At 43.3% G+C, this 11981-nt stretch overlaps 1 protein-coding gene across 1 annotated transcript in view; it reads right to left on the bottom strand.

Moving 5' to 3' along the window:
• The window catches only part of vps13a (vacuolar protein sorting 13 homolog A), a 381735-nt gene that overhangs the window by 77472 nt on the left and 292282 nt on the right, over positions 1-11981 (bottom strand). The window contains 1 exon segment of the mRNA XM_084308048.1: positions 1-52. Coding sequence (XP_084164174.1) covers positions 1-52 — 52 coding nt within the window.

Raw genomic sequence — 11981 nt, 5'->3', positions numbered from 1 at the left:
AGGCTTCCAGCGAGACTTCTTCTTAGGCTTGGACTCCCACACCACGTCAGAGCTACACAGAGAGACAGTTAATACACCACGTCAGAGCTACACAGAGAGACAGTTAATACACCACGTCAGAGCTACACCCAGAGAGACAGTTAATACACCACGTCAGAGCTACACCCAGAGAGAGACAGTTAATACACCACGTCAGAGCTACACCCAGAGAGACAGTTAATACACCACGTCAGAGCTACACCCAGAGAGACAGTTAATACACCACGTCAGAGCTACACCCAGAGAGACAGTTAATACACCACGTCAGAGCTACACCCAGAGAGAGACAGTTAATACACCACGTCAGAGCTACACCCAGAGAGACAGTTAATACACCACGTCAGAGCTACACCCAGAGAGACAGTTAATACACCACGTCAGAGCTACACCCAGAGAGAGACAGTTAATACACCACGTCAGAGCTACACCCAGAGAGACAGTTAATACACCACATCAGAGCTACACCCAGAGAGACAGTTAATACACCACGTCAGAGCTACACCCAGAGAGAGACAGTTAATACACCACGTCAGAGCTACACCCAGAGAGACAGTTATACACCACGTCAGAGCTACACCCAGAGAGACAGTTAATACACCACGTCAGAGCTACACCCAGAGAGAGACAGTTAATACACCACATCAGAGTTTGGTCAGTAACATGGGTCTCCCAGTCCCTCCACTCAGCATTAAACAACAGAAAACAAATACATTTTATGGTATCCCTTCCCACTTTATCCAATCAGGAGAGAGAACCCTAGATATTTGAAATTTATTTCAAGAAATCTCACGAAGCCACATTTGCTTACTGCACTGGTAGATTATTTAATTTCTTATTAGCAAAATGGGAATGGGATATTTGTTCATTGTCTTTGTAATGCATGTTCTTTGCATGTTTTGTGTTCACATCAACCTGCAAAGCGACTACAGATGGAAATGAGCTTATAGCTACAATCTGGCATGTTTACATATAAATGTTCAGGATGTGCTGGTGGTGGCAGTTGTTTGAGAATAAACTGCTAGTCATCTCAAAATAACGTTATATATGGCGATTTTGTCCTTATTCTTTATCTAGCCTACTTATTTACCATGGATATTTCTTCATATGTGCATTGTCCCAATCTTTAAATAAATACATTTAAACTTTAATTAACATATTGCAGAATGGGTACAGTACAGTACAGCTCAGCTCAATACACTCAATTGTTAACTGCTTGAGTGCCAAAAACGACTTCCCCCCCCCGATATTTTTATTCATTATCCACCAGGGACCCTGTTGTTACCATAGGCAGACTATGTTAACATAATGCTAGCACTGAAATGCATGCCAATGTATTTAACCAGAACATCTATTATTATTATTATTTAATAAATATTAAACAAATCGCCAAACCAACGCTGAATCCGACTATGAAAATTGTGAGTCGGGTACAGCCCTAGTACTACGGGAGAAAACAGTGAATCATGGGCTACTTAGTTAATCAGCAACCTGTAATCTTCCTAACCCACTAGGGATGTTAACAATTAATCGAAGATCGATTGATTAATTGTTAACACATTGGGGCGCCATGCATTGTGCCCATCATTATGCCCTCTCTGCCACCGCTGTAAGCCTATGGAGATGTTTACCTTCTTTGCAGGGCTATAACTTTTTAAATATTATAGCTATATCTGCATTACTATGGCCCATTCAACATCGGGTATCTATCCTTCCGGATGTGGGAACGTTATATTTTTTCATTCATACATTGTTGTGTTAATACCGTCGAGAATATAAGTATGTTTTTAAGCTTTTCTGCTGTAATTCCAAAAACGCTAGTTATAGGCCCTGAAGCATATGATAGATTATCGATTGGCGTTTCTTTCCTATACACGCTATATTAAAAAATTCAAATGTATATGATCGGTAGGGATGGGTACCGAATTCGGTATTTTTGAGGTACCGAACCGAAACACGTCGGTACTACCGAGTATCGATTCAAGTGAGATACCAAAAATAAAAATTAATTAATTAATAAATAAATAAATATTATTTTTTTTACCTTTTTTCCTTTCATGTCAACGTTCACACGCACAATATATGCTTACCTAGGATTTGACTTGATTCAACAACAAAGCAGTCGGAGCAATGGCAAGCCGAAAACGGTCGAAATTGTAGTTATTTGAAGTTTGGATTTTTTTTTCACGACTGAGGTAGGTAAATAAAATTTCTTGAGACTAAAGTACCGAAAAAAGGTACCGTTGGGTACCAGTATCGATTCACAGGTACCGGTACCAGTACCGTATCGGTTCAAATGTGAAAGGTACCCATCCCTAATGATCGGTATACATTATGCTTCATCATGCGTGAAGGAAAGGGGGGGGGGTCGTTTATAATTCCTTGATCGTCAGTAACGGCTTTATTTAGTATGGGTTGATATATTGATCAGACTGATGCAAACAAAGAAATTGACAATCAAGCTGAAAGTAACGTTAGTTTCCTCTTAACGTTCGCCGATGAGACTGGAGGAAAAAGTATCCCAATTATTTGACGTCGATCTGCTAGATCCATTTCCGGTTTGTATGACGCAATAAACGCCGAAATCATATCGATTATTGCGTTTCGAAAGCGATCCAAATGCACTCGAGTGTGTATATTGATCCACGCCACAATATATCTCTGGCGGAGGAATTTCCTCGATACACCGATCGCCACTTCCGGTTTGGCGTGAGTGTAACTCGCCCGACCATCCACCAGGCGGCGGTATTGAGGCGTTGCAATATCAGAACAGGGTCCGGCTGCGATCCGGAGGGAGGCTGGATGAATTATGAATGCCATGGCAAAAAAATGAAATATTGATCCCAAACACGTGATACGCCGTTGTTGGCGTTCAGCGCATGGCGGGCAATAACGATTTACGCCGTTCTTGGCGCACAATGTGTTAAGGATTTACTCGAACACGTGACATTTACTCGATCTAAAGAATAAAGACTTCTCCAAAGTCCAGTTATTATTATATCTACTATCAATATGTATATATCGATAAAATATATCGATATGTTACAATGTTGTCCGTCTCTTATTACATTGTAGCCGTCAGTAGAATGGTGTATTTTCAAAGCATGTTTCAATGAGAATGAGGCAACCACCTCTGTGTCTGGAAAATAACCTGCGGTGCGGGGGCGCTGGAGAGGTGCTGTTGTAATATTATATTATATAATAATTAGTAGGGATGTCCGATATTATCGGCCGATATCGGCATAAAAATGTGATATCGGAAAATATCGGTATCGGTTTTCATATTTTTTTTTACATTTCTATAACCTTTATTTACCCAGGCAAGCAAGTAAGAACAAATTCTGATTTAATTTATTGTCAAAAGTATGCATAATGTGTTAATTCCACAACAAGAGATATGTAATGTTAATTACCTGAAATTATTCCATTTTTTGGGGGGGGGGGAAACCCTGCATATATCGGTATCGGTTGATATCGGTATCGGAAATTAAGAGTTGGACAATATCGGTATAGGTAAAAAAGCCAATATCGAGCATCTCTAATAATTAGGGATGCCCCGAACACGTTTTTGCCACCGATACCGATCACTGATCGTCTATGAGCCATATCGGCCGATACTAGGGATGCACCGATCCGATATTGATATCGGCCCCGATATGACTAAATTAGCTGTATCGGGTATTGGTAAAAAAAAAAAATATATATATATATATATATATAGTTAAATTTTTTTTTTTATAATCTAATATAATAATAAATACAATTATAAATAACAATTCAGTACATTTATATCTATGTGTTAATTTGTTACATTTTGTTTCACTAAGTTAGGAAAGTCATGTTTTAAGTCATGCCTGATGTTGCCTTGCACAAAAGAATGATCCCAGTCTCTTCCACACAGTGAGGCATACAGTTTATTAATTGAATAATGGGTATCGGATCGGTACTCTGTATCGGCCGACAGCCAAAGGCCAGGTATCGGTATCGGGACTGAAAAAGTCGGATCGGTGCATCCCTAGCCGATACCGATTGTTTTTGGTTTTGTTATAGCAGCTGGCAGTATTATACTGTAGGTCTAACACAGGCATTCTCAAAGTCTGGACTCCAGACTCTGGACCACAACTGTCTCTGGACTCTGAGCAAGTTATACTTTTCATATGTATTATCTGTATTATCTGCGAGACATCGCCACAACGCAACGAGTAAAAATTCTCTAATGCAAGCAACATCTTTGCATGTCCGACTGCTCCACTGTCTGCGTGTGTGTCTGTCTACTCTGCTTTAGTCCAATCACATTCCCCCACCCACAGTCTGCGAATCAGAGACAGAGTAGGGCGGGTCTTCATGGAATGCTTGTTGTCTCTTCAGCGAGCTGGGAGAGTGTACCGGGGCTCGCTCAATGTGAGTCCGTCTCGTCCAGCCCTATGAATTTCATGATTTTTCTTGTGATCGCCTTAGCCTTCTGACTATCATGGTTATACGCACGGGTGCTCTCTAAAGTGGTTTGCGTCAGCGGCCGTTTTGGTTTTTTATCTGCCTTTTTCTTTTTACTCTGCGGTAAGCTTAACAAACTCTCCATGCTTCTCTGGGTGATGGGACTTCAAGTGTCTTATTAAATTTGTTGTCTTGAAACTTTTTACATTGCTTCCCCCACAAGGTATTTTATCAGGGCATACATTGCAGATGGCAATTGTTGCATCTGTCTCAGACACTTTGTAATAGTTCCACACTGCAGACATGTTTTACGTTAGTTAACATGCAACAATGACACCAACTCTGCTGAGAATTGGCTCATGTTTTTCGTGTCATCGATAGGTTTTCGCAATCGGCGACTAGAAAGCATTATCGGAATTCCCCAATCTCATATTTATACTGAATATCGGCCGATACCGATCGCTGGTCGATCGATCGGGGCATCCCTAATAATAATACATTTCAACAGATTCTTGAAGCTAACGACTTCCCCTTTAATTTGATGTACGACTCTTTCCGGGAGTCCCAAAGACGGCTGCCTGGGATTGGTCGGAAAGTCAGTATTGACATTTGGAAAGACCAATAGAGGCAGCTGTGAAAATCCTGAATTCATCCCAGCAATAGAATGTGATGTGTCCATTTTGAGACGACCATGCAAGTAGTAATTTAGTCAATTGTATGTAGCTATCGTATAATAGTTCGTTTAGTTTGTGACAGTTTCTAGTGTTTGTGAGATGTTTTTGCAGAGATTTTGGTAATATGTTTAGCTCCAAAAGCATTGTCGTGTATTTCTAAATGAAACATGGACATAGCAACTGAAATGTACAAAATAATGATTAGACAGAAATGTTGATTTGATAGAAGGGCCATTTGAAAACCCCATGTTAGTTATCTCTGTGGCCCCAGGCTAAAGAGGTTGAGAGACAGTGGCCCCTCACCCGGCCAGCTGGCAGGAAACGAGGTTTGTTTATAGTCAGTGGTAAGAGATAAAAGAGGAAACTAATTATCTTAGAACAGTTGGGGTCAAAAAGGTCTTATTGACACTAGTAAGCAATTTCAGGTTACGACACAGCAGCTGCTGACGAAGACCCAGAGGTCAGAAAGGTGACACAGACTATTTGGAAAATCTCCCCTTACACAGTAGAATGCCACCAGTTACATCGTTTGTTAATTAATGTTAATACTGAACAAAATACTTAGTGATCAAAATAGAGCTACAACCTAGATTACAGATTACTTTAGAATAGGAAATACCCCCCGTAGGATGAAACAATCAAATAAAGTTCAATTTCATAAGTAAATGTGGGCATAACTCTTAAAACTATTAGAAAAGACGGTTAGTCACTGTCTAGACAATAAAGAATTATCTTAGTATTCTAAAATGCAATTACAGAATGGTAAAGTGTTTGTAGATGGAAACAGCTCATGGTTTATTATCTGGGCATCGAGAGCCAGTCTGTCTCCCCAAGTTAGACTGTGTAAACATTGTGTCACAAGAGCAGTAGGACGTGTCACTCATTGAAAAGGATCCCCTAATAAAGTAATGGCTAACCGCCAGGCGGATTGGACTGTGAAAACGTTGTGTCAGCATACCAGGCTGACGTGTCATGACGTGTCATCGAGCGAGGAGATCCTTTTGGCCAATGGACAAGCCCGAGCCCTGAGACACACGTCTTGGGGGAGTTCCTTCTTTTTCCCTATAAGCAGGGCTGATGGAGATGGAGGAAAGAGACAGACACAGACCTGGAGATGGACGGACCCAGAGAGACTTGGAGCGACACACACACCGGCTGACCGAAGGAACCTGGAGATGAGCGCTCCTTGCTTGAGCGCTGAACCTCCACCGACGGAGAGAGAATCACCAATCGGAGCTCGTGAGCCGAGCCGGACACTCACAGAGCCACGGAGACAGACGATGACAGAGGATCGCTTCGCAGCAGGAGATCCTGCCACGGAGAGAGATGAAATCAAGCGCTCTTTGCTTGAGCGCTGAGACTCACGACCCAAGGTTGCCTTGGCGACCACCACAAAGAGAAGCCGCGTGTTGTCATGGGAAACCCGAGAGACAACAAACACCACCACCGGAGAAACGGCTCTGATCGGCCCTAGCTGATCAGATCATGGACAAAACTGCCACATCAAAGAGACAATTAGATTACAGTAAAGATCTTGTACTGGTTTGATTCATAGCTGTGGTTTATTTAGAAATGGAAATAAACACACCAGTTTGTTTTATTCAGACCACCTCGTCAGCTTCTTTCCTTAATTGAACCGAACATCTGAAATACCAAACAATGCAGAGGAGAAGGGTAAAAGACTATACGATCACAGAACTTAGATATAGGTATAAATGAAGCTAGTATACTTCAATTTGGTGCCGAGACCCGTGCTGCATTCGACCGAAGCCGGTTGAAGACGACGAAAAGCTACTTCTGGAAAATGGACCGAGAGATTCTCGCCCTCGTCGACGCCTCTGCGACCGAATAACTCTTCACCTCTTCAGTCGAGGACAGCAAGTTTGAAGGTGAGTAATAAAGATGTGTTTAAATTTGGTGGAAGTCGAGCAGTCTCAAATTGGGGTGTTGCTATGGGGAAAAGTGAAGGCTAATGGACCAGAAAAAATGGGTTGATGTCGGAAGGACGCCAGAGACCAGGATTCACGACCTACTGTCTCTGGTTTCGGCCGCACACCAACGCAGCACTTGAGGTTAGGGTATTGAGGGGTGGTTCGGTTAGAATGCCTGAAGATTGGTACAATGCCAGATGTGGTAGGACTAGTCTGGGTAGAATCGATACTAATGTAATGAAGAAAAGGGGCGCGATCCGAGTGAACGGTGCAGTAGTGAGGAGGCGAAAGGGGAAGTGTTTATGAGCAACTGTGGAGCTATAAATAAGGAATTGTTCAGGGAAACAATTGAAGGTCTGGGGATAAGTGACGTTTTTGGTTGATGAACGGGTTAAATGGAGCACTGTCTTCGCTCGTCAGAACCGGGCCCGCTCTGGGAAACGGCTGACGGAGGAACAAGAGTACCATTGTGGATTTTCAAGCCCTTCATCGAACAGTATGGTGACTACCAGTGAGGAGAGGATATAGATGTCTGTATTTAGTTCAGATTGCGCACAGCCGAGGGTTAGGGATTCGTGCCAGGTTGCTTAACGGGATAGGGGCCCACTTAGAATCGGTACGACTGAGCAATGGACTTTGGAAGACGTTCCATAAGCGAATTGCCGAGACAAATCCGACGTCATTTAGGCTCAGATTGGCTATGGTCCAGATCTGAAGAACATCAAACTCGTGGAGGAATGAGGGAAGTAGAAAATATGGAAATTGTGGTAACGATAGACCACATAAAACTCAGATTCAAGCCGACAGGTGGCTCTACAGGTAGGGAATATGGAAATTATGGTTGAACACACGATTTGGCCATATAAAACTCCGATTCAAGCCGACAAGAGGCGCTACTAAAACTCTCCACGAGCTACTATACATGAATGGAGTGGGTTTCTCTGGGTATAGCAAGGCGAATTTTCTAGAACTCGGTAGATATATGAAGCACTTTGAGAGAAGGAACTGCGCTTGTGATTAGAGCATAGGTGAGAATTGTGTGAAATGGGCGAGGTAGGAAATGCGCTTAGAATGAATGTGGCCAGATGAATAGTATGCTTATGAATGGGACATTGTTTTGATAAATATATATGTTTGGATGAATGTGAGTTAGAAGCTATGAGTGAATGCCAATGTATTTTTTGTATTATTATAAAACGCTGGTGACCAAAACGGCAGCGGAGAAACCATAACACTGTCCGTTGAATGGAGACTAGGTTAGCGGGCGACGTTAGCCGCAGGACGACAGTAGTAACGTGTGGACGCTGTGTTGCGTTATCGAGTGAATTGAATGAATGGCAAGAGTGATGGAACCAAAATGATGTGTGAAGTTCGTTGACATTTTTCAAAACGGTGGTGTTAAGGTCTAAATTTAATGTTGAAGCGGTCGAAATAAACGGAGTGTTTGGAGCTGATGACGTCACTGGGAGCGTCTAGGCTTTGGGAGCGTTGGATTTAAAATACTGTGTGTTTCGGCCAGGCGGGGCCGAACGGGCGAGCGTACTAGAATAAAGATAGTGATATATGTTCTGTAAACTGGGGCTAAATAGGATTAAAGTTAGGTTGCGGGGTGTAACTGTGTTACGTAAACGTCGAGATGTGTTGTGCCGCTCAGATCAACAGGATAATGGGCCGTTTAGGAGGAGTTATGGTAGTGGCTAAGCTAAGCTAAATGGAGCTAGCAGTACTGAGCTAACGAAGCTAAAATGCTAAGCTACCTGTGCTAACAATGTAGCAGGGATGAACTCTCGGGGGATGTCGCGTGTTGCTACTCTTGGTGGCTGGCACGAGACCTTAGAGAGGCGCGGACGGGGACTTCCGGAGTAGGGGTTCTGGGGATTGTGGTTTTATTATTAAAGGTGAGACGTCGAGTTGACGTCGGGTGGTGTTGTGCTGCGTGATGACGCACTTGTGGAGGAGGGTGAGGGCGCCTCCTGCAGGACGTTGTGGATACTGTAGTGCAATGGAGGTGATGAACGAAACGTTCCAGCAGAGGGAGGTATTGCCTCTTTGATTGTTACACCTCTCCTTCACATGTGGACGGGGAGCAGTAGTGGACATTTTGTGGTTATTATAGGTTTTTGGGTAGCAACCATCTTGGAATTTTGTGGTTCTTTTTATACTTGTTTGGTTATCGATCTGTATTTGTTGTGGGCCAAGTATAATGGCACTAGTGGGGTAGAAATGTGATGGGTGTGTGAGTTTTTTTGTAACTTTGGATAGGGTAGTTTGTTCCAATGATAGGCTGCTGATGTGAATGACGGGTTGGGACATGTAGACGGTATGTGTCAGTCGGTGCATGCGCGCCGCCGCCACGGTCTGTCGGCGCAAGGGGGATGGGCTATGAGCTTATGTTAAGGCAGTGGACAGTGGAGGGCTATAGGGGGCGATGTTGGTCAGGACTAGTAGAAGTGGAAACAGCGGCGTTGTGTGCTGTGACGGGTCGCGTGAACCCCCCCCCCCCTTCTCCTCCGTATCTCTTCCTCCCTCTCACACTCTCCCCTCCCTCTCTCCCTCCCTCCCTCCCTGCCTTCCTCCCTCTCTCCCTCCCTCCCCGCCCCTCTCCTCTCCATCCCTCTCTCCCAGCTTGACTTTGTTGAAAAAACACAGGAGGTGTTTTGTTCAAGGTAGCTTGCCTTTATGGTGAGGCTTGGAGCATTGGTTATATTAATGTGTTTACTTTCTAAGTTAGGATTACATGAGGATAAATGAAATATTCATGGTCATTTTGGAGCCCCCCCCCCCCTCCTCCCTGTCTCTCCTCCCTCCCACTCTCTCTCCCTCTATCTCTCTCTCCCTCCTGGTATCTCCCCCTCCTTTATCTCTAGCTCCCTGCTTAATGCTGTTGGGCTGCCAGGTTTGCATAGGTGTTTTATTCAGGTTGTAGTGCCCCGGCAGTAAGATTTAAAGTATAGTGTTAGATGTTAGGAGCTCCATGCAGGCTCTTTTAGTCTGATAAGGTAGGGTTTAATTTAAGTTGAAGTTGGCAGCGGGTGGAGAAGATGGTGTTTAGAGCCCTGTGGGTTAACTGGACCAGGCGATACGATAAAGTCTGCTGATTAAGTATGGACGGTTTTTGTTATAGTTAATGTTGAATTGAGACCCCCCCCCCCTTCCTCCGTCTCTGTCTCCCCCCCTCAGTCCCTGTGTCCCTGTATCCCTCCCTCCCTTTTTTCTTCCCTCCGCCCCCCCCCTCTGTCTCTCCTTGTATTTCTCCCTGTGGTTCTCCATCCCTTCCTTTCTCCACGTGTGCCCCCCCCTCAATGGCTTGCCTGAGGTTGGAGTGTGGGTATGCTGCAGACCATTGCTGGGTTGGGTAGTGGTCTGTTAGGGTCCTTGGAAGCAGGTTTAGCTTTGCGGCATGTTGTGTGTTATTGGTTGGAAGTTTATTTGAACTGCGTGGTTATTGTGTATGTGGAGTAGGGACCGGAGGAGCGCTGGCCTGTCTAGGTGCAGGTGATGGTAGGATGAGTTGTGATATTCTTTGTGTAATGGAGCTTGGGGTGTTTCCGTTCAGGTTCGAAACTGAAGGGAAAACGCTTTGGGCTGTGAGTTGACGGTTCTTTGTGTATTCAAGGAACTGGGAGGATATTGCAGTGGTATAGTGCGGGTGTCCATGAGTTTAATAACATGAACAACTGGGCTATATGACGGTCTGGGTTTTAGTGATCTAAGTTGCAAAAAATGTATTGTTTTCCCTGATTGGTAGTTGGAAGCGGTGACAACACTAAGGTATTTTTTAGTGTTGTGAGGGGGAAGTGGTTGTGTGTAGGAATGTAAGTGTGTGTGTGAAGATGAATGAAATTGATGTTGTATGAAGAGTGTGAAGCGGAAGTTAATATTACATTTAGTCAATACGCTAAGCGGTCATTTAAAGTATGAAATAAGATCAGAATGAACGGATTCATCAAAGCAAAATGAAATTGAAACGGATGAAGGACCAGGTTTACCAGGATTATTAGACAATTGATAAGCGGGGACTAATGATTATGTTTCCCTGAGAATCAGGTGAAAAGAACACACAGGGGATTGGAACCTCCAGTTTTTCCTGTTGGAGGAACGGAAAATGACAAGATAAGCTGTATCGTTATATTCAAGCAGATCACACCAAATCTCTCTAAAAATATTAGTATAGTGTTGCCCGACATTTCCAATGCATAACAGATAGTGGAAATAACAGGGAAATGCCACTGATGTTAAGTTTGGATGTTTTTGCTTTCTTTCTGCACAGGTGCTCGGCCGAACAGAAGGCTCTAACGATTTCGATAACCAACTGGGGAAACGACTATATAAGCCTTGGTATAAGTATGAATGATAAGCCAGTTATCAATCCTTGTCTGCACAGTAAAAATTTGACAGTGTGAGTGTTTTAACTCAAGTAAGTAGAAATAGTTTTAGAGACGGAGAAACTTGTTTTTTCAAACGGTTATTGCAGGTGTGTTTGAAAGTGGAGAATGACGGATACATAGGAAGTTCACCTTAGTGGAACATTGATAGGAACAACTGAAGCGTTAGATGCAATAACAATAGAATAACAAAAATGAGAGTAAACAATCAGTCTGTTTCAATAACCCGTAGTAATAAAAAAATAAAAATATATATATATATATATATATATATATATATATATAGAAATGGCCCACAGTAGTCATGCCATTGGTGGGAGAAAGCCGAGAGCCTCTGCAGACATTTCCCAGATAGACTTTACCAGTGATGATAATCTGATTGACTGGAATAGGATGGACTTCTCTCATGTGACCAGTACGATAGGAGGACTTGAAATGTTGACTTTGGTTCCAAAACAGGGGGTCTTACAGGAGAGAGAACCAGTGACAACGGTATTGCTCCAACCAGAACCGATCCATGC

This window comes from Notolepis coatsorum, assembly GCF_963971535.1.
Source record: "Notolepis coatsorum genome assembly, chromosome: 1".
NCBI classification, from domain to species: Eukaryota; Metazoa; Chordata; class Actinopteri; order Aulopiformes; family Paralepididae; genus Notolepis; species Notolepis coatsorum.
Note: the sequence above shows the minus strand (reverse complement) of the source record. Positions and strands in the feature narration are given on the sequence as shown.